General features: G+C 41.0%; 1 protein-coding gene across 1 annotated transcript; it reads right to left on the minus strand.

Annotated features, from left to right (window-relative positions):
- Positions 1 to 10,503: 10,503 nt before the first annotated feature.
- ttc17 (tetratricopeptide repeat domain 17) lies at positions 10,504 to 26,930 on the minus strand. The gene is made up of 25 exons (XM_070903014.1): positions 26,760 to 26,930; positions 26,060 to 26,149; positions 25,610 to 25,779; positions 25,309 to 25,420; positions 23,712 to 23,843; positions 23,233 to 23,342; positions 22,981 to 23,128; positions 22,195 to 22,334; positions 21,633 to 21,793; positions 21,106 to 21,218; positions 20,706 to 20,858; positions 20,119 to 20,234; positions 19,772 to 19,928; positions 19,485 to 19,556; positions 18,046 to 18,270; positions 16,899 to 17,118; positions 14,720 to 14,839; positions 14,057 to 14,352; positions 13,761 to 13,914; positions 13,521 to 13,641; positions 13,128 to 13,287; positions 12,610 to 12,693; positions 12,066 to 12,185; positions 11,799 to 11,942; positions 10,504 to 11,623 (listed from the first exon to the last, which is right to left on the minus strand). The coding sequence occupies exons 1-25, from the start codon at positions 26,928 to 26,930 to the stop codon at positions 11,492 to 11,494; spliced, it is 3,621 nt and encodes a 1,206-aa protein (XP_070759115.1). The 3' UTR covers positions 10,504 to 11,491.
- Positions 26,931 to 27,730: the final 800 nt, after the last annotated feature.

The following is a 27,730-nucleotide window of genomic DNA, read 5'->3' on the forward strand; positions in this document are numbered from 1 at the left end:
ATTTACTTCCCTTTTACAGTTTTTCACACTCACACTCACTATGTGCTTTCCACCTGCTGACCTCGCTGTGATTTGGTCACTGCTGCCGTCTCCCAGCGTGGTGTGTGTGTGATGTAGAGAACCTGTGAGTTCAAAAGGCATAAACAAAACAAAAAAAGTAGAAATAACGTGAGAAAGCAGAAGCAAACATATTATCACAGTAAAGAGAGCTGTTTTTTGCTCCTGCTTCAGAGGGAAAACTGATTTGAAATCTGTATACATTGGTACATAGTGAGTGTCAGGGGAAAATGTGCCAAATACAAATCAGAAGAAACGCAGCAGACAACACTCAAAACATTAAGAACATCCGTATATCGCATGCTGTCAATATGTAGGATAGGGATTCTTGCACTTTCCAACTTGCATGTTGTTGACTGTTAAGAAAAAAAGGTGTATTCGAAACACACTTTGAATAAAATTGCAGGAAAATTCTGAACTGACGTAAGTGCACTTCAGGTTTCTCCAGTGGTTAAATGATTTCTAGTACATCATTTTCTGTCTGACATCAATGCAGAAGACTCAAAAGCCTGGAAATCCTGATTTAAAGTAGCAACTTTAAAATAATTGAATCTGTAACATTGTTGAGGATTTGCTTTCGAATAAATGCCTTTTTTAACGATTTCTATATACTGTATTACTGAAAGCAAATCCCCACAGCTGATTCCTCTTCTCCTCTCTGACAGCTGCCTGTCCAACATTCAGTCTACGTCCCAGATGTTTAGTCAGCAGGAAAAGAAGAATCAAAACAACACGTTGCTAAAATAAAAGCTTCTACTAAAGAACATGTCTGCATTTTCATCTGCTCGTGTAAACAGCAAAATTGCTGCATTTTGAAGATCCCTAAAAAATAAACCTCAGATAAGACGACATGTCCAGAGAGTAAATTATGATGATGTAATTCTGATGCAGAACAATTAAATAAGAAAAACATTTTTTTGTTTATAATAATGCATACATTGATGAAGCATCCTCCACATCTGTTCCTCTTTCAAACATGTTTATTTATAGCACAATAGAAACAAACAATGTGCATAATTAGGCACATCACAAGCGTAACGCCAAACAACCCAAGGACTGCTGAATAAGTGCTGTGTGAGGTTGGAGATGGTGTGGTGTGTTCAGAGGTGCAAGACAACACTCTTCATGATGTATCACAGCTGGAGAGGCGAGTGATTCATATTTAAATCCATTTAAATGTGTAACATCACAACTGAGCACTGTGTCGTGTGTGTGTGTGTGTGTGTGTGTGTGTGTGTGTGTGTGTGTGTGTGTGTGTGTGTTGAAAGCATGGGTCACACTTTGAGTCCAGACCTCGGTGTTAACAACAAACCACTGAGCCAGTCTTGACAGCAGCAGTGTGACTTCTCAGTCCCAACATGAACGACGTTCATATCCTCCACAAATGCTTTTTGGGGTAAGGGCTTCCCAGATTCATGTATGCACAGCAAGCCCAGACCGCAAAAAGATTCGTGACGGACAACTGTTACAGCTCCCAAATCCAGATCCACTCCAGTCCACGACTCCTCGGGGTCTTCATCCTCAAAGTGTTTTCATATAAAAACACCTTGTGCATGAGGGTGTTTGTGCACAAACGGCTCGGTCATTCGGTTTATCGTCCGACGAAGATGTATCTACCAGAACTGAAACCCACTGGCTTGGCATTGCTTTGCAGCAACACGCAGCCTTGTTATTAAAAAGAGCGGCGATGAGGAGAGGCGGCATCTCATTGCCGTTATAGACTTTAACACGCAGCAGAGGGATGGCCGCGATTTCATTGGACAGGACGACTCGTCGTCCACCAATAGCGACGCAGAGGAAAAGAGCACCTAAGCAGGAGGCCAAAGCACCTGACAGTTTCATTACTCCCCCCAACATCCACTGTGGACACTAGTGCGACATTGAACCAAACAATAACCAACAACAGAGTCTTCTCGGTGGAAAATACACGAGACAGCATCGTGATCTGATGAGTGCTTTCCTCTCTGCGGATCCTTCTTACACTGAAAGAAAGAAACACCGGTTGAAAACGATTAGCGCCTCCGGTTTCATTAATAGTAAAGTTTCCTTTATTTGTAAAGGGTTAATTTGGCTCTAAACCTCCAGCTGCCGAAGCAGGGGCCCCACCCTCGCTCCGTTTTCATTGGGCCGCCCAGCCTTTCATTCGTGGACGCGTCTCCCAGCCGGTCACGATTCCCCCCATCTGTCTCGAGCGCACCGGAGCCAGACGCCACTGACGCAGCACGCGCCTTACTCACTTTTAGCAGTCACGACTCGAGACTCGTCGCGCACAAAAGAAGAAAAAAAAAATCTGCAAACAAGGATGAAATAGTGACGGTAGCGCTGTGTGTGTGGCGGCGAGCCGCTCCGGCTCCTCGCCCTTCAGCTTCTGCATGAAAAATCACCGAAATCTGAGGCGATGATGGAGCTCTGCGCGCTTCAAATGGTTAAAAATTGACAGCAAGCATCGAGAACAAGATGTGTTAAAAGCCTAAAGCATTTCATGTGGACTCTGGTGCATGAAACTTGTGAGAAATGCCCACAGTGGCATTGTGAGGACGCTCCGTGTCTTAAAAGACTTTCAGCACCGCAGCCAGAGGACAGCTCCCCACTCACTCTGAAGCCAGCTCCAACTCCAGAAGGATCCAAACATCTCGGGCTTGTACTGCTCTAACAGAGAGCACCGCGAACTAACAAACACCGGGATAATGGTGATGATACCACCAGTGAGCCGACAGAAGACACATCCACCCTTTTTAAGCAGAACTGAGGGTGATTCCCGTGTAGAGCGAACACAGACTGCTCTGATTTCCCTTCCAGCGTGGTGCAGAAACAGCAGAAATCCACACAAAACACTCATGACATCGCGTTTCTCCCCGCACACATCCCACTTTAATCAAACAATCACATTTGCTACTGACCTGCCTTTTGCAGTGCTATGAATAAAAAAAAAAAAAACCCACATACATATAGGCCTATAGCAAAGCCTTAAGAAAAAAGAAAAGAAACAGGTGCAGCCAGAGAAAGGTTGACACAACTCACCATTGTAGCAGCGGAGCCTCCTTTAAAACACGAAAAGTAGGCCTGCCACAAAAAAGGCACAAAAAAGCCAGTTTCTCCATAAAATATGCTCTGGCTTTTCGCTTCTTCAAACTGTGCACACACTGTACTCTTGAATGGTGAGCCTTTTATAGGAGTGATGCCCCCTATCTATTTCTGGATCACGATCCAACCCCGTTTCTATTTTTAGCTCGCGCGTGATGAAAAAAGAAAAGCTCGCAGAGGTTCCTTGGAGGAATTTCGAGCGTGCAGCGTTTGAGAACTGGCGCGAGCTCCAGCTTCCTCCCTCCCTGCACGATAAATGCGCGTGCACGGCAGCATCTCCCTAATAATGATGCTGTGGAAAACTGCACGCCCGGATTTCAACGGAATCATGAAAGTGTGCAGAATTTGGCTTTTATTAATTCATGATTTGCTGCTGAAAGCACGGCGGCTTCAAGCACACACACACACACACACACACATGCGCGCGCATAGACGCCCCCACCCTATCAAATTAGAAAATTGTGACTAAAATGCTCACACAAACCTATAACTCTGAAGCTCACTGGCACACAGGATATTATTTATACGCGGCCTGTTTTATATTTAACCCCAAAAGAAAAGGGAGCATAAAATAGACTTCCTTCTCCTGGGGGCTGCGTCAGTCACTATTGACGTCAGGTGGAGAATCTCCCACTTTGAAGGTGGAAGCAGGAGCCTCCGTTGCCAATACTGTGGCTAAAAAGCAGCGAAGGTCCAATGAAAGATCCGCCGAAAACGCACAATAGCAGAGGATAGGCTAAAGAAGGCGCAGCCCCCTCCTCCTCCAAACTGGAAAGGCCATTGTTTACTGGCTGTAGTCAACCCTCTCTTTCATGTCATTGGGAGCAAAGGAGGAGCCAACTACACACAAATGAAACGGTTAGTAAACTGGGAGCTCCAGTGGTCATCATGAGACAAGCCAACACCAAACGTCCGATAAAGGCGCTTATTTTACGGCTTTCCCTCATAAAAGCGCTCTTATTTCAAATCATAAGGTGGTCCACATGAGTCCAGGTTGGGTTTACCCTCCAGCAGACCCAAACGTGGCCCTCAGTGTGATGATGCAGAGCTGCACAGAAAGGTGGAAGGCTCATTACAGGCTGCCGCGGTCTCAGTCCTGCAGACTCCCCCTGCACAGGGCAGAATGCTGAAACGCGTAGTAACGGAGCGGCGCTTGGCCGACCGATGATGCTATTTTTAACTCCCATACTCAACATGCCTGGCGCTGCGGGTTTCTCTGCTCAGGGTAGCCTACTACTGTAAGACAGGCAAAACATAAACACAGCACCGCTTCCAGGAGGAATGGATCTGGTTTCTCAGAGCAAAAAGAGAGAAAAATAATCCTCCACAGATTAAGAGATGTTTTTTTTCTTTATCAATGTATCTCTTTAAGAATGAGACCCTGTCTCATTCTTTAAAGCTGCAACCTGTAGGATTTTCATGGTATTACATTTACAAGAGAGTCAACTTTTGTACCATTTTCTGTGTCTGTGTGTTTTATTTTCATGTTTTATTAACAACTGATGCATGGAGACATTCATTCTATCTAAAAAGTGTGTTCATGTTTATATTCATATTTAAATGTCAAAGATGAATTTCCTTTAAAAGAAATAATCAGGCCTATTTATGATACATAATACAGACACGTCTCACACACCATGAACACCAGTGTGGTCCTTGTTGTGCTGTCTATAATAATAAACACTTAAAAGTGTTGTTGGGGGGTAGTTAACCTTTCACCTGTCCAAGGCACACATGCTGTCTTCTGTTTATAAGTTTGGTATCCCCCCGCAGCTGTTCAGAGCTGATGTTTAGTTTGACCAGTTTCCCCGGAGTCGTTCCAGGATTATGGCACCGAATGAGGAGCTTAGACCAACAAACAGATCCTGCTGCACTGTAGGACTGAGAGACAAACTACAACACAACGAAGAGAAGGTCTGTGATCATAGAGGGATGATACCAGGCACTCAGGGGTCTTCCATATGAACACCTGAAGTTGTTGACGTAGGTTACCTCGCAGCTCTTGCACACAGCTGATAATGGATGGTTTACGGACAAGGAATTGATGAGATGGTTGCAAGGTCAGCTGCTTAATGCAGTGCATGAGGGTCCAAAGGGAGATTCTGTCTTTACAGCTTTCAGCCCAAAAAAGATCAGAACTGTTGTGTAAATCAACATTAGAGCACACACAAAAAGTCAAATATTTAGAACGCAAAACCAACGGTGTCGTCTGAAACTGTCTTGCGAGCTGCTCTGAGACAAAGAGGCCACCAATAACTCCTGACTTCACTTACACTTGAGCCTTTTGAAATGAAAGACTTGATACCCTCCGCAAGCAATGGCAGGATCTCTTTATGTCTTAAATCCATCCATACTACTTGCTCTGCACACCGATATGTCATCGTCAGGGTTATCCATGCACATTTTACAAAGCATTCACAGTCATTTGACATACTACACTTTGACACTTTAGACATACAAAGACTGGTTTAGGACTTGGGAATTATGCGACTTGCTTGTTTTGATGTGGTACTTAACTTGGAAGCTGAGTGTAAATGCTTCAGTTTTAATTGTGACTTGCAAAAACTATGGTTCAGTGTTGACTAAGCCACAACCAGCTCAAACCTACAAAAAGGTCCATGTCCACAGTACAGTTTCCAAGCTGACCAAACCCACTACACTTGTGCACATAGTCCTAATTATAGGAAAGAGTAAGAGCAGATGTAAGATGTGCTATGTAAAAAAAAACCTGACGGGATTGTAGAGTATTCCACAGTGACAAACCATCCACAGGCCACTGAATGGTTTGAAATCATGTGAAGCATGTTACATGGCCCTCTTGGTCACCAGGTCTCAGCTCAATTGAACACGTATGGGAGAGCTTTGAGTTTTAGACAGCTCTCTCCATCAGCATCACCAAAACCCTAAATGAGAGAATATCTTTTGGAAGAATGGTGTTCATCTCTTCAGAAGAACTACAGAGACTTCAACATCAAGGTGCATTGAAGCTGTTCTGGAAGCTCGTGGTCGCCAAACACCTTTCTAAGACCTGTTTTTTTTTCCTTTTGTCTCCCATCTGTATGAACAGGCCTGTAACTTCAGTGCAGCAGCTTGCTGAGGAGAGAGTGTGATGGCATTACTGTGGAGCTGTCCATGGTACCAGAGCAACAGTGAAGCACAGCCAAGAGTGAGTTCAGATTAGGTTTCAGACAACCGTTGGAAATGTCTGTAGCGCATTAGCTACCCTAAGTAAAACGCGGACTAAAATACAGCAATCAACTGCAGAATCAAACTGTTTCAGGCTGCAGGAAAAGTAAGAGTAAAGAGGACAGGGACACAGGAAGAAGGGACTTTGCTGTTAATGGCAGTGAAACCTATTGGCCCCACAGGGCCAATACATCTTTATTACACTGAACATGAAAGAAACAGCCAGAAAATCCCTCGTGGAAACAGCCTAGCACAACATAATGCGTGCTCTATGAATGTCTAGTGAACTAGTGCAGTATTTAGATGAATTCTAGCCAAACATAAAGGGCAAATGGTGGAGAAAATATGCTGCCACACTAGTACTACTACTTCACAGTATGGACTGAGAGATCTTCAGATGCACTTCAGCCTCCATTTCCTCTGTTCATAAAAACGGTTCTAGTTTCTAGTATTACACTTTTTTGATTTATTTTTGGTCATTTTCATGTGTGATTACACTATAGTCTGTTTTCTCTTTCTGGTTATGTACTATTTTTATGTGTTGAAGCAATAAATCGTAATTTTCTTCTGATATCTTGAAAATTCAGCATATAGTCCAGTATTATTCACTGTCTAACATCAGGTGATAATACAACAATACATGCAAATGTTTGTAGGTCTGATGAGACAGAGACAGCCTCCGTCACATAAACTGACATTCTGTCCTTGTGTGATGAGATCTCGTTCTTAGTCTCTGTGTCTTTAAAAAAAAAAGTCCTCTCCTTTCATGTCCATGTAGGAAATTCACTACTATTATGTAATATCTTGCAGCAACATCCATTCAGTCTTACTATATTCAGCCGTGGTGAGCCAAATATATCTACACACTGAGGTGTAATAACACATTGCAACATAGAAATGGGCATCAAAAGTTTGGCATCAGAACAAATGTTCCTTAACCTAAAATTACTTTTCAGCATCTGCAGTACTTAGCAGCAACTTTGACTAACACATGAACAGATAGAAAACTATGCCACTGATCTTAGGGCCCAGAGTGTTGCACAAAAACAGATTATTTGACTGTTAAAAAAAAAAAATCAACCTATTACTAACATGCAACTGATGAACATAAGAATAGTTTAGTGCCACACTATACAGTTTAAACAATAGAAGCTCTACATTATAATTGATATTTTCTGTACCAGTATCATGGAGTTCAACAACAACAGTGAAATACATGGATGCTGTAAGTTTAAATGAATGTGGATACGACTGCTTTGCCAAGATGAAAACGTTTATTTAATATTAAACATAGATAAGCTAACTTACATATGTATAAACATATGCATTAAATAAAGTGCATTATTTAAATGTGTAAGTTCATGTTTAGCTAATGCAATAATAATATTAGCTGCCTCAGCTGCAGCAGACTTAACAAAGGACTCCCAGTGAGTATACTATCACTCTGAAAACACTCAATGGGTACAGAGCATCACACACACACACACACACCCATTCAATGCAGTGTCTCTGTGGTGTGCCAGCTCACATGCCTATTACATAACAGGGCTCCTACTCCCAGGCCTAACGCCCCTGACAAATCCATGCACGCTTTGCTGCACATGAGCTATTTATACACTGCACCCAAGACAGGGCTGGTCAAAAATACCACTCCAGTCAATTATTCATTGAGAAACATTCCAAAACAGAGAGAGGGGAGTGGGTTTGGCTGCACAGGAATAGGCCAAGGGGCTAACAATAAATAATGTCCATTAGCAATGCAGCAACCCCTTTGTCCTCAGTGGTACCGAATCTGAAGGAGAAGGGCGGGAAAATGTGTAGCTGCAAATTTGCCCTCTCATGTGTTGTGCTTGTATTTATAGAGTCTGTGCATACACTCCAGCTCCGCTGCAACCATCTTGTTCCTTTACAGGATTCTAAAAATAGCAGGCCGGTCTGTGCTTGTTCCATTTTTAGTTCTTGCAATTAAAAGAGGGGGGGGGGGGGGGGCAGTAGGGAAAAAAAAATGCTGTTTCACAAGGATACTATGTGGATGCATTTTTTCTTTTTGTGTGTGAATGGACGCTCTGTTCCATCTTTGTTCTAAGGTGCTCCACACGGCATCGGCACCATCATATTCAAATAAACTGCTTTGCCAGGTTTTATTATTTATATTACATATTTATTGCGTTACACAGTGTGTGTAAGTGAAGCATTTTGTTTTGTAAAGTGCTAAAAACACTAAATAATTATTATCACTTTGCTGGGTTGCCAAACTACAAAGCCTCTTAAGTTTTCAGTTATTATTAATTTGCTTCTGACTGCAACTACAGATAAACAGCTGTAGCCATAAAAGTTACGAAACGACTTCTATACAGAATGCAATGTGATGCGCTTTACATACATGTATTCACATACAGTTGACTGTTGACAAAATCGGTGGTTAATTAAAACTGGGTGTTGAAAAAAGAAGTTATGGCTCGCTAAGCGTCTTGTGGATGGAAACACTGAAAACTTCCCTTTATGATTGTATTCCTGCCATTTTAAAATCTTGTCACTGCACCACAGACGTGTTCATGTGGTGACATAATTCATGTTTTTCCCTCCCAACTGCTTGGCTTTTATTAAACATTAGTTAATTTGACAACATTAAATCATTAATTCAACATCTCAGAACTATTGAAGGTGCATCTGTTGAGTCGAAGCAGATTGCTCTAAAAGTGTATGTCACACCTTCAAGTCAAACTCCTCAGGTTTCCCAAATATACTATAGATTAGGATCTTTGCTGAAAAGTTTTAATCAGTGCATTACACTTCCCTTTCTGGACTAGAGAGTACTAATATGTGAATGAGTTTTTTAATGAACCTGCTGGATTGCTTCAGTAATGTGCTCTCATTGCGTGTAGGCTCCACCTCTCTGCAGTCATAACCAGCGCAACCTGCAGTGTTAAACATCTGTTCAACTTTTAATATTTGTTCTGACAAATTGTTGCTCTGTGTGTCAATACAATGTGTATCCTGTCCTGTGCAGTGCAGAATTATTAACTGGCTGAAGGCTGATTTATTACTTTAGTGTATAGCATTTAGTGACTGGTGCAAAGTAGAACATGTGAATTATTTTGATTTCAGTGTCTTTATAAGGCTGAGGGCACATTGCTGGACTGAAGATGCTCATCAGTCTCTGGACTGGTCTACAGAGGCCAGACTGTGTGAAATGTGACATACAGCAATAATTAAACCTGCCTTTTAGTACTCCAACGCATTAATCTGATCAGCTAAATCAAAGAAAAGATGAATTTCAATTCACAACCCAGAAAGTGACCTTATGTTACTGTATTTTACAGACAGTAAGGTGTACTGTATGTGAAACAAGAACAGGTATGATTAAACCAGAAACATAATGGTAAAATGAATTCCTCATTGAATGTTCAATATATTCTGATGCCATTTAACGTGGAACATGGTTGTCACATATTATATTATTGTAATACAATTAATATTGTGTTTTCATGATGTTAGTCGTAAGAGTGTAATTCAATTCTCCAGTTAGAAGAGGCTGCGATTACATAGCCTTGTAATTAATTTTCCATGTGATATGCGTACATCAAGGGTATTGAAAGGTGTTTAACATTATTGGATTTTTGTGGGTGTAAAGTTATTATACCTTAACTAAAATTACAAGTCTACTTCAGGTTATCATGAAAAGCGTTACAAATATTTACATACTTAGTAAACTGTATACTCTTCCTTCAATTAAAAAAAGATTCAGATGAACTGAAAAGAACATAGAAATATTTACATGTTCGGGTGAGAAGATGTTTGAATCACGGCTCAGTCATTACAGACCTGATGACATGTGGTCGTTAGCTGTCCTTAAAATAGGTGAAATACAGCAACCTATATGGATTGCTTTTTGTTTTTGATTACAAAATGGACATTTAACCGAATGAAGAATGCATTTCGGGCTATCACACAGAAAGGGAGCGACTGTAAAAGGAGTGTGTCTACAAAGGTCAGACAGTGCCACCTTCAGGCTGGTTTTAAAAGGTTCTCAAGAAAATGGCTGCAGTCATGTTTATGCAGAGTGTGGCTGTGAAGTGTTGCTGGTGAAATGCTACAATTTCTACAGCATAATTTAAGCTCCAAGGAGTTTTTATATTTTCCAAAGAGACAAAGAATTGACGCAGAAAAATGAAATGATGAAATCCACACTGCCTTTAATACTGTACATTTAATACAGATTCCACTTTAAGATTTATTTTTTTTAATAGATGGTCAATGGCAAATCCTTTTTCTGCCTTATGATTTCCATAAGTTAAGAAGCAAATGTAATAGCATATTTCAGTTTCTCTCTTGTATATTAAATTATCTTGGAGCAAAATCAAACAGTTTGTAGGTCCCTTATAAATAGGAATGATATAGAAAAAAGTGCAAAAGAGAATTCCCATCCATTTTATGAAGCGAAAAGAGTGAGGGCATATATTGTTCAATTCAACCTCCTTTAACCTCCGAGTTGAGACACATTTTTTACCATCTCAGCAAAAGACTTAAGCACTTAAACACTGTATAACATCCTTTTCATTTAAAATGTTCCAATTAAGTTACATTAAAATGTGGCGTCATCTGCAGGCTGTAGTATGTTATTATCCTTAAGAACCTCCAAGATGCCGCCTCCTCATACTAAAATGCTAAAATGTCTTCAAGATTGACAATGTGAGCTCTTCTTCCAATTAGCACAGACTGAAAACCAAAATATTGCAGAAGTAGTATCTGGAACTTGAGAGCCTTATTCAATTGTATCCCTCTTCCATTATTGCAAGTTAAGCAAACCTAGAAAAAAAACGGAGTTTGACAGTCGTAACTTCTTGATTGTTAGATAACAAGAGGTCCTGCATTTGACAGATAAGTTGTGGGGCAAAGTTATCTACAGTTTTACTTTGTAATGTTTCAAACCTAATTCTTTGGGGAGTTAGATCTCAAAGAGAAAAAGAACCCAGATTCTACTGGATATGAGTCTTGATACCTCACCTTTAACCACATTCAGGTTTCTTGCACATTGCACAAGGTATCTGTGGTCTTCAGATGAGTGTGTGTCTGTACGAGTGTGCATGTGTCTGTCTGAGTGTTCTTTATCTGGTGTGTGCATGATTGCGGGGTACTCCCGGGATCAAACTGGTTCAGTGGTTTAGGGCTGACGGCGTTCCCTCTTGGTGAGCAGGTAACACTGAATGGTTCTTAGTCGATCTTTGGCAGGGGCGAATTCTGGCTGCAGCTTCAAAGTAGACTCGTACCAGCGCATGGCTTTCTCAAACTCCTCCTGTCATCAAGACACACAACAACCAGGTCACCATAAGGACACATGACTTGCATCACTGCTTGATAGATGACTTGACTTTCTGTTGCAGCACTGGTTAAACTTGAGAATCTGAGAAGTAGGTCATGTCACTACAAGGAAACAAATGATCAAATAGTAACAGAATATTTGCCATTACCATTGCTATGTAGACGTTGGCGAGGGTGAAGTGGTTCACGACAAAGTGCGGGGCAATTTCAACTGCCATACGGGCGACTGTAAGAGCGTCCTCCCATAGCCGAGCGTTCTGGAAGATGTTGGCCAGGCTGATAAGGGGAACATCCTGATTCACGATTCAGGAGAAAAAAAAAAAGAGCATTGATTTTTTTTCATGTTTAAAACAATCCTTTATTTAACATAAGTACACGGTGGGTTAACTGTTGGGAACAGCTGATGTCTAGCTTGCCTTCATGTGATGGGGGGCGTAGTTGAGGGCCTGTCGCAGGCAGTCAATGGCTCTCTTGCCTTGACCTTTCACCCTCCAGTACAGTGCAGCCATGCTGGATAATACCCATGATGTCTGATTCTGCAGTTTCAAGGATCAAGGAAGGGAATACGTGAACAATTAAAATCGAATTGGTTGAGTGTTGTAGTTAAGTGTTACATTACAGAAACATTTAAAAGTTTGACTCATTTCAGCTGTTTCTTAAAAAATCTAAAGAGTTAGACAAATTGAGTTAACAGAACATGTGAGTTTCAGTACAAAGTGAGTTTAACAATTGAGTGCTTCTGTTTGTCAGATTCAGATTGAGTGGAGGTAAGCACTGAGGGTATTCTGAACAGCTGTAAAAAGTTGGCTAATCAGCATGTGTTTATGCAACTGAATGTGTTTTTACATAGAACACAATCTAATGTGCCACTACCGTGGTAATAGCAAATAATGATCCTTTCCAATTCACATAAACATTAGTACTTTAATATAAGTTAACTGTGGCGGTACTGGCCCTTACCTTCTCTAGTACTTTAGCGATGCGTGTGCCCACCTGCTCAAAGGACTGAGGGGAGAACTTATCTTTGCCGAGGTTCTGCAGGACCTGGGGGTTAGGACAAGAGACACGTGAGAGACTATTAACTATTATTAAGAAGTGGGGCTTATTAAATAGTCTGTCAATTATGAGAGAACAATGATTCTCCACTTGAGAGTTTCAGTTGTATATCCTGTTGGACCTGCTTTTTCGTGGGTACCCAGAACAAGTTCTTCCCCTCCTTAATGTTTCAACTTAGTTTGTATAAGGCTTCATATAACATATGTGTTAAGGAAATACACCTGTAGAGCTGAAACTCATTTTGATGAGAATGTTCAATATTTTCACATCAGTTTTGATCGATCACCTTGTCTTTTCGGTTTGTTTATTGCTGTTGTGACAGAGATAACAACATCTTTCTATAAATACTGTTAATGGAACCACCTACTGTTTAGGTATAGAAAGGGAAGTGATAATAACGTACGGCTTCTGCCTCAGACTACCTCACGCAGTTGGCTCTCTCCAGTGTAGTGGATGGCGGCACGATTGGCCACTCCTGCCAGGTGGTCGAGCGTGTGCATACTGGCAGCCAGGTTGGCGTTGCATAAAGGTTCAGCAGCTGGCTCCTGAAGTGGAGTGGCAAAGTCTATGTGCTCTGTGATGCTGAAAAGAGACAGTGAAGGGAAAATATAAAATTAAACATAAAAGACGAAACATTGTATTTACTGAATATTTGTTGATATGCTGTGATGTAAGAACCCAAGTGAGGCAAAAATGTTTTCTTTTGTCTTTCGTTTTCAATAAGATACATGAATCCTTTAAAAAACTCTTTGGAACTGACATGTTATAATATAACATAAAATAACATAAAAATGTGGGGGACAGGAGAGTCTTACTCAATGTTCTTGGCAGAAACAGCCAACCAGGTGCTAGCTACAGTGGTGAGGTCTACCCTTCGTGTCCGCTGGCACTCCTCCGGCCCTGGCCAGCCAAGACTTGTGTAGTCCCTCCAGCGACCTACCCGAAAACACAAAATCCACAAAGACATCTCTCTCAGTTGGGAGAAGTCCAGCACCTCAGTGCTTTTTCTGTGTTCATGCTGGTGTAAGTAAATAAAATGCAGGTGTATGTGGTACCTGAAGGGCCGGGCGATGGGATCGTTGGCCCGCTTATCTCCAAGACAGAGTGTCCTCCAGGCAGTGGCTCCCTGTTCTGGCTGTCATCAGAGCTGCCAACACCCTCCAACCCATCCACCTTAGCCTTCCGGACCCGCTTTACCTGGAAGGTGATCTGATGAACAACAACAACAACAACGAAAAACACTCACACATTTAGTTTAGCTATACATAGTCCCACCCAGATATCATACAGTTTGGTAATTATAACTCAAACATAATTCTATGCTGTGAAAAGGACGGACATGTACACTTACCCACTCAGCTCCCTCGTCATCCTCACAGTTTCCAAAGCAGGGCCCTCCACCGGCACGTGCACCCATGACACGGTCATTCTTTAGCACCCGGATACCTCGCAGGTCCCCTCGTTTGCCTCCAACATCCAGTGCTCCCTCAAAGGCTCCCATCAGGTCCTCCTTCAGCTGCCACTCCTCCTCCCCCTCCACTCCTCCACCTCCAAATGGGGTGGCCATTTTAGCTGCTCCTGAGGCAGAGGGAGAAGCCCGCTGTTGTCCAGCCGCCTCACCTGACCCATTACTGTCCAAGATAACCTCTGGAGAGTGGAGGGTAACAGGTATGAACACAGGAGAAATGAGAAATGTAAATTAGAGTGGTGATGAGCAACAGGAGCACTTAACAAATTAAGCCAACTGACATGTGAGACTGACTTGGTCTAATCGTCAATGACATTTTGTCAACTCAAGAAAATACTATTCTACCATCGAATCGTAGAAGTCGTAGAAAATAAGGTGTTACTTTAAAAATCTTGTATATTCATGTAGGATGCAGTATAAATTCACTGAACTGAGGGACCTAGTGGTTTCTTTGTAACCAACACTCTTTGCTACAGTATACGGCAAAGATTTTCTAGACTTTCTAGTCATATCACCGCTGAAGATGTAACTACATCATATTCTTACTCTCGAAGAGCAGGGAGTCCTCCATAGCAGAAATGGCCGGTGCGTCCTGCTTCTCTTCGCTGCCCTCCCATTCCTCCAGCTGTATACCAAGGTCCTCCTCAGCCATGCAGGCAGCACCCTCTGGATCAACACAAGTTAAGTTTAGGTACACTTATTATCCACACCGTACCATGATAGCAGACCTGCAGCAGTGAAAACGTATTCACAAATACCGGTTCTGTATAACTGTTTGTAGATATTTTAGAAATGTGCATTTTGTGCATCAATAAATTTGGATATATTATATATAATATTCTGAGACTTGAACAATGATCCCACTCTTTTGTGGGGAATTATTTTTTTCTCTATAAATATGGTTCTTATTATTACTGTCACTGACCGATATAGTGGTTCAAACCAAAGCCAGATTATGAAAGCTTTTGCAAGAGCTCTTCCCTGGGAACAATTCTCTCCTGGACAGAAAGTGATGCATTTTATATTTTGAGAAACAGCAACTTGTTTGTTTTATTGGAACAAACAAATCAGTCCTTTCAGATTCTCTCTCTCTACACTCTGCTGACTCCATTCACTGTCTCAAATTACTCTGGCAAAGCTTCGATTTTTTCATCTTGGAAACTCTCGCTATTGCTGGGAAGGCATTAGATCTGTGCACTACATTACTGGATGTCACAATGTTAGAGAAGCCATGGGAGACCCATGAAAACAGCTGTATAGGTGCATGGGACACCATAGATTTCTTATGCTGCAACATTTCACCAAGTGAGACACAGCTTTTACAATAAGCAAATGTTGACTCCGCTAAGGTAAGGATGAGGCAGTTAAGATAGTAATGATGAGAACATGCTCTGTTGTGGATTATACCTCCCAACACCGCAGTGTTGCATGAATGCTGATGTTTTTGCAGCCCTGTATGGCTCTCTTTGTTGCTCTCTTTTTCTCAAGCACTAACCAGTGTTTTGAGTCTATGTATGATATGTTGTTTTTTCACAGAGAGCCCAAATTATTACCATTTGTTTGACTAAAGCTATACAGGATCAAACATGTGGGAGGAACTGCAGCCAACATAAAATTTAACATGAGAAAAGTTTGTTTTTTCTATATATTTCAACCTTTTTGACCTAACTTAAGGTGGGTGTGTGTTGTATAAGTGTTTGTGTGACCTCATGTACTCAGCGTGCTTTATGGGAGCAATATTTAGTTTTGGAGAGTAAAATATAGACCCTTCTAAATTTGGCATCAGCTATTTTCTGCAGCCTAAATTATTGAGTGGCAAAATTTCTCCACTTCAAAGCACTTTTCTCTTCACTCCCACTGATATGCATAAAGAAGAAGGTGCAGTCTCTATTCATATCAGATGCACAATATACTACTTGTTTCTCACAGCTACTCTTGCAGCTTCAAGGGACATGGGGGGTTTAAGATTAAAAAACAAGTGCAAAACCTGTCTGGGCCCACAGCGCCCTGACTAATTTCCAACTCAACACAGTTGATAGCGCTGGACAACATAGTTAAAAATATTATATTTGGTTATTTGGGAAATGTTTTTTACAAAACAATCTTTGTAATCAGAACAGCCATCAGATTTAAACAGTATTAATCATGTTTTAGACAAAATTAAAGTAGTTAAATTCAGAAATCATAGGTTAGGCAGAACCTAAGCTGCCATAAATAATCAAACAATAAATCAATCAAAACTAGTTCAAATCAATCAGAACATGAGGTACATTATATGTAAAGGATTCGTTTCCCTGATCTGTCCATCTGTCTGTTACATAGCTAACTTTATGCTACAACTCAGATATTTGAAGAATCTTCAGGAAACAATCCTCATCACTGGTCTGCCCTTACCCGTTTCTTAATTATGGCAAGATTAACTAACAAATAGGTTTGTGTTGAGAAACGTACAGATGCTTCTGCCTCCTTCTCAGCTTAAACAATCTAATGATGCAACCGCTAGGCTTTCAAAAACCACAAAACATCTTTAAAAGCTGCAGTTCATTTAGTTATAGCTCCTAACAGTGCTTCCAAATCCCCAACTTTATTCCAGATTAATGCTGATGTTTTGAAACTTTACTGCAGTTCACAGTTTAGTTGCCTGCTATAACAAAATCAGGGAGTGTAAAAAATCCATTATACAGAGAGAGTAAAATAAGTCTATGTGTGTGTTTGATTCACTTACGAGAGCAGGGCTGTCGGTGTGAAAGATTGTAAAGGAAGGGGTAGAACTGCAGACAACGCAGCAGAGGCAGGCTGGTGCGACACTGCTCACAGCCAGCAAGGGATGAGAAGGAAGAGGAGGAGGAAAGGGCCGTCACCAGGATGTGGCGGAACAAGGCCAGAGCACCTGTCACATTTCCCTGGGCCAACTGCATGCTCACTAGGCTGAGCAGGGTGTGGGGCTGAGGGAGGAAAGCAAAACAAAACAGGGAACATTAGCAGGTGGGTACATGACAAACTCAGCTTGAGAAGACATGTGTACATCCTACAGAGATATAAAAAGGACAAAACAAGGTACATGCACTTTCTTTCTAAAACTGCATGTACAACATACTAACATATTACCATTCCCTACTATACTTTACCAGCTCCAGTTCTTACATACATGTGGTTTCTGGGTTGGTATATCATCAACATGCACTGTATACACTTTTGGTCATTTTATTGGGTACACCCCTTTTTAACTCTGTAACTCCCTGTGTTTTTCAAGGCTTGATTTAACAAGATGTTGGAAATGTTCTTATTGATTTTAGTCTATGCTGACTCAATAACATCTTGCAGGTCTTTCACATTTTTTGGCCACAGACTTTAAATCTTCCCAAGGTACTTTTTTTGGGTTGAAATGTGGGTACAGTGAGTGGCTATTAAAGGATACACAGCTAACTTTGGACATGACACTCATATGTTGATCAACTGGTCTAAGGGCAGGGTATCTTTTGTGCCAACTACTTTGGCTGGTAATGATTTTGTACAAAATACACTTTGTTCCAGACACATGCCATATAAAGGCTAAAGTAAACATACACAACCTTGTACTGTCCAAAACAAATGCGGTTCTGTTTTATTAACATCCAAGGCAATAATGCCCTCCTTACTCCTTACTGCAGTACTAATTTCAGCCTCAAATACCTGACAAGAGGATGATGACTACACTGGTATTGTTAAGTCTTTATTAACACTGGTACACAGGTACCAGTGAATAATGTTTACTACGTTGTAGTCATATTACTTTTTGAAGGAGCTGCTTGTTTTTGTAAACAAATGATTTGTACAGTGTATGTGTGCAACTCTAATAAAACCCAGAAGGGTGTGTACCAATGTGCCTTTACCTCTGATGCATTGAGAGCCAATGCTTGCTCCAGCAGTACTTGTGCATGGGTTGTCAAGCCATGGTGTAGCAGCAGGTTAGCAGCGTTGGTGAGGGACAAGTGGCGATGGGAAGGCGGGGCTGAGCTCAACACTTGGCGCAAGCACTGCAGGGCACGGCTGCCGTTGCCTTTGGCCCGCCAGAATAGAGCTGCCTCATTGAGGACCTGCCAGCGGGGTACAGTGGCCTATATATACAAAGAAACTTCTGTTAGCTCTGATAATGAATCACTTAAGATGGGTTCAGACTACTGCAGTTCTCGGTTAGAGCGGTTAGAGTGATTAATGTAGAGCTGCAACAATTAGTCGATCAAGAGAAAATTAATTGCCAACTATTTTGATAATCGATTAATTGTTTGGGGGTAGAGATGTCCCGAGCAGATATCAGTATTTGCACCGATCCTGGCACCGACTAAAGCCAATCAAAACCTGATGCTTTCTTTACTGAAATCTACAGTGTTTTGTCCACCTCAGCCTGCTAGTATAGCACTTCAGCAGGGCTCTACAGTGCGATTTATATATTGTATTTCACACCATATGCGAGTTAAAATAAAGTTTATCTGAAAAATGATCTGATTGCATAGATGATTCTGTTCTGACACCTGGGTTGCCAAAATTCTGTTATCTCTCCTCTCTCTTTCTCGTTAGCAAAGAGTGGTGTACAAAACTCCCAGGAAGCAGATCCTCAATTTTTAGCCCGCGCCGACTGTCACTCTCGTCAGTTAAAATGACAAATGTTGCCGGTGGCAGGTCATATCAGCTGCCGCTAATTAATGTTAATTCCGTGAGTACGTTGATGGCACGCCAAACTAAAACTTGGCTGTTGTCGGGTTTGTGTACTCTCTGCAAGCTGGTGTCTCTACACTGCCAAAAAAAGCATAACTCTAACACTGCTGTACAACAGAGTGTTTTTTGTAGTCCCAACAACTCCAACAGAGTGATACATCTTCTCTCTAGCGAATTGCTTCATGTCAATTCAGGAGCCACATTCTCCCAGTTAAACTTAATATCATATAATTTGAGTTTATCAACATAATAGTTTTGAACCAGGACCTTCAGTATTTAGATCGAGTAGCTCATGAAAAATAAGTTGTGTCAAATTTAAGACCTATAGCTGTTATTTCAATGTGTCAGATACATATTTCATCAACATTTAGGTACATATAAGTATCGGCCCAGACTCTGTATCTTAAGGGACTCGGGATCATAGCCCTTTAAAAAAAAAAAAAAAAAAAAAAACTTGATTGGGACAGCTGTACTAAAAAAAGTAAATTTGTATTCAATCATCAAAGATAGAAACCATGTTATGTGCCACTCTCTGCAGCTTTAGACTGTGAAGCATTTTACATTAATGAGATACATTACTGTGCAATGAGAACAGGGAAGTGAGGAGCCCTCTTACTTGTTTCATAGTTTGACTTATTCTGGAGCCAATCTGCTCCAGCGTCCATCCTCCGCTGCGTGACTGCAGTATCTGTAATCACACATAGTAATATTAATGACTGGATATTCTGCACTGTTCCACATACCATAAAAACAGACATACAGAGTATGGGCATATTAATTATGTAAATGTCCTGCAGAGTAAGGGCAGAGTAATTATGTAAACGTACTGCACAGGTTATCTATCCATCTCCATTACTTTCCTATTCAAATCACACACACATAAATTAACAGGCAGGCAGATACCTGAGAGGCAGAGGCATCTGGCAGCTCCTTTTCTTCCAGAGGCCAGTCTAGTGAGGCAGGCAGGAGGGCTGGATACGGTTGGGGGACGGGATCACAGTTTGGCAGAACTACCGTCTGAGGAGGACTGCTACTCCCATAGAGGAGAGTTGCCACTGGGCTGAATATACACAATTAGACATATTTCACTCAAGTCATTTGTATGTGGTAAATTTGATGTGTAACTCTGGAGGAACAAGGAGGAAGCTCTCTTTCTATCCTAACTTAGCTTCAAATCTGAATTCTTTGGAACGTAGCTATGCTGCTATAATGTACCCACAAAATACCACCATCCAGGAATGTGTACTGACCTAAGGCCCTGTGTTTCAGGTGGAAGGTAGTAGGTTGGCAGCAGGTGAGCAGGGGGAACACTTGGGTACTCATGGGCACAGTCACTCCTCTGAGGCCACAACATCCTCTGTGTGTCCTGAAGTGAAAACACATTTTGTTGTCATTCTCTAACAATTGCATGGTTGAATGAATTTGAAATCTATTGCAGTCTATAATTATTTACACACACAATCTGTAAAACACACAAACAACAAAAACACTATCCCATCTATACTAATCCCAACATGTCATTCTGATCACACATCTTTATATTTGTCCTTTCAATTATCAAGAGTATGCAGGTAAGCCAAATGAATATTGCATACTATTAATCATTCCCTCCAGGAATTTTGTAATCTTTGGATTGCAATGAGTAACATAATTTCAACTCAGTCCCATTTTCAAGTCCCCTGCAGCTTTTTCTTAAATATTTTTGGACTCTCCTCACATTCATATGCAGGTATCATTTTCCTTTTGGTTTAAATTTGACTCCACAGTCACTGAGCTGACCTGCAAACAATGAATTCAAACATAAACAAAAACAATCAAATGTAGTTATCTGTCTTGCCTGTGTGTAATCCTGATGGTTGCCCCAGAGGGCAGCAACAGGGTCCTGGTCTCCAGACACAGACGGATGGAGCTGGAGGCTGGCTGAGGTCTGGTTTGAGTTGCGGTCTGACACGAGCGCCACGCTGGATGCCACTGACACCTCCTCCCCAAACTATGAACAAACAGAGAAACATAAAGAACTGAGAAACAGAAACTGAAGGAAGATTTTTCTCTGGTAATTTCCCCCCATTTGTTTGCTTCCATTGATAAATATCCACTGAAACCTGTACAATAAAAGACAGGTTCTTTTCATGATGAAATGGAATTGGTGCATTGTAGCTTTCCTTTAAATTATTTATGCAGGAAAAAAAACAGGGCCAATAATTGTCAAGTACATTGTAATATCTCATAAAACTCACTTGGACATAGTGGACATGTTCAAACAGATCGCCACGGTGATAACGCACAGGCAGGTCAAAGGGGCAGTAGAGGCTGCGCTGCTGCTGACCCAGCCGACACATCTGATGGTTCCCTGGAACACATATGACATGCAATACTCAGGTACTGCTCTACACTGCTGAATCAAGGGATGTGTGTGTAGCAATATACGTGAAAGCTAGATGACAACACATCTTTTCATACAACCCACATAGTAAGCTTGTTTATTCATGCCTCGCATGAGTTACAATCACATTCATCTCCACTCCACAGCATTGCTACCTCTGTTCTGTAAAACCAATGGTACAGCTGTACCCTTACTTTACTTTTTACTTTTCTAATTATCAATATCTGCTAAGTCACAGCCAGCACAAGTCAACATATTCTGTCTCAACCAGATAAAGTGATAAATATTATATATTGTATACAAAATCCAAAAAGTAATACATGCCTTGCACACCTCGGAATTGTTGTAAGTGTTCTCAGTTCAATGTGCATGGCATCTTACCAAGTTGGGCTTCCTTGGCCATCTGGGTCTCATGGATAATGTTGCGCAGGATTTGCTCTTCCTGCAGCAGCTTGTGTTTGTCCAGTGCTTCCTGCTGGCGAAGGTAGTGGTCATGTTGCTTTTGGTACTCCTTCAGCTCATTCAGTGTCCGCTGCAGGGATCTGCAAGTATAGTAAAACGAGGAAGAGAAATACAGGGCAGTCGGTAAAAATGCATAGCAGAGACACGGCATATTACATGATCATCCTACAACCACAAGCCCCACCTTAAAGGCTTGGTATCTGAAAATAAATTCACTCTGCATTCAAGAGCAAAATACTGACTATCTGCCAGCTCCGGGCACTTTTCTTTTACTTACATACTGCCCTGTGCTTATACTGGTAAGCTGATGATCTGTTATTCTTGGTGCCTCATAGTTGCATACACTGGGACATGTTTGGAAATGTCTTGATATCATAGTGAATATCTTACATATCTTTAATATTTTGATTTTGTTTACAGTATGTAGTAATTCCATGGAAACAAAGTACTTAAGAGTGTGTATGTACGAGTTCTTGCCTACCTGTGCTGGGCTTCCAGGCGCTGCTCCAGCTTTTGCTGACAAAGCACAGCATGTTTCCTCCTCAGGGCCTGCTCGAAGCCTGGCTGGGCCTGCAGTGCCTGCTCGTAACACAGCACTGAGTGGTTGTATTCCCCAAGCATCTGGTCAGACGCAATAGAAGAGGAGACATGGATACACCATGGATATAACAGAGGTCAAACACTGATTTGTTTCAAGTAGAAATAACACTGTAACAAAAATAAAAGAACTAAACAGACTAAATATATGTCCAGAGTACCGCACATTGGTAAATAGCTTTGGGGACTCAAATAGAAGTGTTATATAAATATCCGTTTAGTAAAATGCCGGTGATTTAATTAAATCCCTATACAAATATGAAAATCTTGATATTTATGGGTCTTGGATGGCAATACACTGTACCTTTACATTCAGAAACTAGTATCTTAAATATATAGACAGCTGACTTCTCATTTGCATTATAGGAACCCTGACATTCAACTATAGATGGTGGCGTAGTAAAAATCAATATCCCACCACTTTAGGTACACATCACTCTCCTGTGAGCTACTTGTCTTACTGTGTTTCATTAGCTTTTATTTTTACACATGCACACATATAATGACACACCTCAGAAAGTATTGAGCTTATGCATGAGCGTACTGACAAATTGAGCAAACAATGGCTGTGATGCTGTTAATCAAACGGTTAACAACATACTAAATGGTTAACCAGACGGTAAGTCTGTGGTTTAAATACACAAGTCTCTACTGCTTCTCTTTGACTTACAGCGTAAATGTTGCCTAAAGTGTAGTGGCTTGTGAAGAGATCTGAGGTAAGGTCCAGGGCAGCATGGGCAAGAATAGCAGCATCTGCTGAGAAATGGGCGCGGTGCAGGATGTTGGCCATATTGACCAGGGCTACATCCTTCTGTTGCCTACAAGTACAACACACACAGTGTGAGAATGTGAACACCTGCAAGCAGTCGAATACAATAAACAGTATGCTATTGCAGTGGGCTTCTGATCAGCCTGACAGTACCTTGGGGAGAAATGCAGAGCACGCACCACACAGTCCACTGCCCTCTGAGGCTCATTCTTCATACGCCAGTAAAATGACGCCATGTTGTACAGGACCCAGGACGATGAGTTCTGGAACACACAATCATGAAGACATGCAATGCAAGACAATGGATCTTAGTCACATTCCTAATTGGGCTTACTTGCTGATACTCTGAATGTGTCTGGGCTTGTACTGACAATGACTGTTGCTTTAACATCTTGTCGTCATTAACCCAACTTAAAAACCACATAGATTTTGACACATGTACAATCCCAAAAATACAATAAAAATATTATGTATTTTCCATGCTTCTTCATTTCTATAAAAAAGGCTTCTTCTGAATCTAATGTTTTTTTCTACACACAATCCATACTTTTGTCCAATATCTGCAAAGGGAAAACAAAGGTCTTGAATATTTGTAAAGTTTGGTGAGGCAAAGTTGTACAGGCAGACCTTACCCTCAGTAATCCTTGATGGATGCGATGGCCCACCTCATCAACACTGCGGCCCATCTTATGAGACAATGAACTAAAAATGGGATCCTCCTTAGAAAGCAGTGGGGAGGTCAAGTTTGCCCTCTCCTGCACACCCTGAAACAGACAGAAGGAAAGAGTCATTAATTGGAATTTTAGCATGTGATCTGTCAAACACAAAGGCTACATCTCTGTTGTGTTAATATTAATAAGCAGTGCACAAATGATCTGACCTGAATCCAACCAAAAGTGCGAGATAAGTTGCACACCAATTTCCAAAGCACACACTTAAAATGCCTCTGCAGCTATATACAAATAAATATGATGTGCTGGTGACCACCCACTAGACTTTTGACCTGATAAAGAAAGTAAAGACACATAATAAATGGATGACTGATGAAATGTGGCAGAGTGATCCAGATTTTCCACTCTGTAAAAAAATATCAACTTTATTTATTGTTACTTTCCCACAAAACACCACTGTTCTTTCATCTTTACCCAGGGGCCTCATTTATAAAATTGTTGTTGGACTTGAATGCAACCTTAAGATAAAATCAAGTTGTTCTCGAAATCCAGAATCACAGATTACAGTAATTTGCATATCTCCACAGAGACAATTATTATTGCTAAAACAGTCACAGAATATAAATGACTTGATATCTAGCTCGATTGGAAACGTTATGTCTGAATATCATACAAACAATCTCGCTGATAAACTACAACAAAAGCTTGGCTTTTTGTAGAGAAACAAAACCAGCTTCCCTCAGATGTAAGAGGAGGGTTGATGAAGCAGTTTTCTTTTTAGTTCTGGATTATTGGGAAGTAATTTATTGACATGCAGCTGTCCCCAGTCTAGGCCGTTAGATTGCATTTCCCATTAAGCTCTTAGGGTCATTACTGAAGACAATTACAATACTCACCACTGCATTTTATTTAATAGGGTTGGCTGGTCTTCTCTGCCTGAGAAACTTTGGTATTCCTCTTTGTCAGAAAATGGCCATCTTATATATCATATTTGGTGCTCTTACACACTGGTCCATACTTAACTTGCTCTAGTAACTAGCTGATGCTTCAGTAACCCTGTACCAGAACTGATCTAGATAAGATTTGCAGTTAGTACACTAATTAATAGGAAGTATCTGCAAAGCCACCAACCAATCAAAACACCTATATCCATGGTTCAAGACCATTCTTAATAATTCCATACCTGCCTATGACTGCTGTAACTGTGAGCCCATATTCTGGTTGTATATTATTCTCTTCTGTATGTGTCTGCTCTTACTTTATTCAAATAGTTTTCTAGTGAAAATGTAAACAGATGTGAAAAAGACATGTCAGCTCGGCCAAACTAAAGGTTAAATACATTCCCAACAGGATGCTAACATATGATGAATTAACACGTAGAGTTACAGCATATCTCGACTGAACCCCCCCTCAAACACAGAGGTTTAAGTGAGCATACAAATTCTAATAAAATATTTATTGAGCAATGAAAGCAACCTAAGGTGGTACTCATTATCATGAGTCATTCCCATCTTGTTACATTCTGAACAAACTATTGGCAAGTTTGACTTCTACTCACCCTGAGATGCTGGAAAGCATGGATACTATAAGGTAGTTCAAACACTTTCACACAGTCAGGCTTTTCAAGATCTGGAGGCAGAGCTGACCGGGAATCCACATAGTCATCCGGGCTTTGGGAGAAAAAGAGAAAAATCACTAAAAAGATTACAATTTCATCATAATCATAAAAAGAAACTAGACATACACCATGATCTGGCTGTGCAAGATTTACATGATGCCTTAACCACTTAACGAAAACACTGTAGAGATAACATGAGACATGAACATTGGCAATACGTGTTTTATTGACGAGAGCTTACCTGATGTCTTTGCTTTCCAAGGAGATGTAAGTGCCATCATACAGGTCCAGGTCTCCCAGGGGTACCTTAGCCATGACACAGTCTGCATCCTCTTTGTAGTGTCTCTGTTCCAGCCCTGTGTCTCTATCCTCATTCTCCTCAATGTGAATCTTCTGTGCCACTAGCTGCTTCTGTTCATCAATAACCAAGAAAAATCTAATCAGTGACGACTAGTAAGCACAAGAAATTGCTTATTGATAGAATAAGTAATGCTAGGCAGTGAATAAAGTAGTGAGAGAAGGTATTCATGTTAATGAATTGAATTGAGATACTGGTACCTCTTTGGTGCACAAATTAATCTGAAAGCAATCAACTCTATTGATCAAGAGATTAACCATAGTGAGAACCCAAAGAGAAACACACTTTGACAACAACTTTGTACATGGCATCGACATAGAGAAACCCACACACCTCCAGCTTCTTAAGGTAGTTAACACGAGTCTCTTGCCTCATGAAGATCACAACGTCATGTGGATGCTTCAGATTCAAAGGTGAGTCAACCTGAAACAAAAACAGTGCGATAAGGACTGACATAAAGTAAGCATACATATGTCAATCACAGTGAGTGCGAAACTGATTCAACCTGCGGAATAATCGAAGGATATGACAGTCTATTCAAGTTCTATTGAGTTATGTTAGAAATAGTCTTTCCAAATCTAATTTCAGATGTGCAAACTCAGCTTATCAGATAAACATAAACACGGTCTTCCTCTATAATGGAGGTAGCAGTTTGCTGGCAGTTAGCATCAACCAACATTAACGTTATCTCTCGCACATTATTAAGCGGTTTCCAACGCGGACGTTGACGTGGGCCTGAAATACTTTGGTCATCTTGACCTCAAACACCTACCGTTAACGATAACGCCAGTTGAGGTAGCTAGTGAAAGCTAACCGCCAAACAAAACGAATTTTAATGTTATTTTTTCGCTGTATGTACTGTTACCAAAGCTGGTAAACGAGCCTTGTTGAGTTCAAATAAACTACTGAAATTACGTTAACGTTAAGAAACCACATACCAAAACGTCCCAGTTAATGCTAACAAAATAGCTTTACAAGCTAGCCACATAACGTAAGCCTTAGCAGGTCAATGAGCTAACGTTAACTGTCATACTTGTTGTTGAATTTTCCCATCCTCTGTGACAACCCAATGGGTCGTAGCTCCTCCGGAGTCCACTATAAGTATGCAAAGAAGGATGAAAAGCTTCCCCTGAAATGACGTTTTTCGTGAATAGTTGACACGACAGGGCAAAGACTCAGGATAGATTTTCCTGAGGTCCGCCATTTTTATGTCTCTATTTGCGCTGTAACTAGCCTCCAGGCCGAGCGGCGGCGCTCACGTTCGCACCAGGCAAAACCTCGACAGATCATCTTTGATGACGTTTGGGGGGAAAAGAAATCCAGGAAGTTCTGTAGAAACGAAAAGTTCGAGACGTTTTCAAGGCGAAGGTGGGTACAATATTGGCATAATATAATCATGCTTTCACAGACATAGTCAGCACTTTAATGCCGTTGTTGCCGAAGAGGACGTGTGTTTGCTGTCTGCTGTTTTGGTCTGTGTCTTTCTTTTAATCGCTTTTTAGCACAGTCGGGTTGCAAAGTTGCAGTTCCGCATCCAGGGGCATGACTGGTCCATCAAGTGACAACACTGTCAACACAATTTATTGTTTTCAGGGGATTACCTAAAATGTGTCTGCTGTGAAATAATTTGCGACATTGACTCAGTGTTAGCTAAGGTGCCACTTTAGTTTGGACCCTGTTGCGTCATGCTAATTATGAAAACTAATGAACGTTACTGCCTATGTAACCGCTAGGAGTAGCTTAACCTAATTTTAGACGTTCGCAACACCAGTGAGTATCTAGTAAAAGATATAGTGGTGTTTCGACGCCTTCACTTTATATTTTAGTCTTAAGTCACTGGATAACAGTATGAGTAATAGATGTGGTTTGTATGTACACAGATGCAGCTAACGTTATACAGTTACTAATATAGCTGTACTGTAATTGTGTTGATATTATTTTGTGTGTTAAGCTTCAAATCCACAGTATATTTCTTGGTGTAAGGAGGTAACATGGAAAACAATA

Source organism: Enoplosus armatus, chromosome 1, assembly GCF_043641665.1.
Source record: "Enoplosus armatus isolate fEnoArm2 chromosome 1, fEnoArm2.hap1, whole genome shotgun sequence".
Classification (NCBI taxonomy): domain Eukaryota; kingdom Metazoa; phylum Chordata; class Actinopteri; order Centrarchiformes; family Enoplosidae; genus Enoplosus; species Enoplosus armatus.

What these genes read in the sequence shown, in the direction of transcription:
- ttc17 (XM_070903014.1), bottom strand. Translation starts at nt 26,930, where the DNA reads ATGGCGGACCTCAGGAAAATCTATCCTGAGTCTTTGCCCTGTCGTGTC. An exon ending in CTTTAGGCAACATTTACGCT is followed by an intron (nt 22,335 to 22,980) that starts GTAAGTCAAAGA and finishes GCGTCTGACCAG; the next exon opens with ATGCTTGGGGAATACAACCA. An exon ending in GAGAGAGCCAACTGCGTGAG is followed by an intron (nt 12,694 to 13,127) that starts GTAGTCTGAGGC and finishes CCTAACCCCCAG; the next exon opens with GTCCTGCAGAACCTCGGCAA.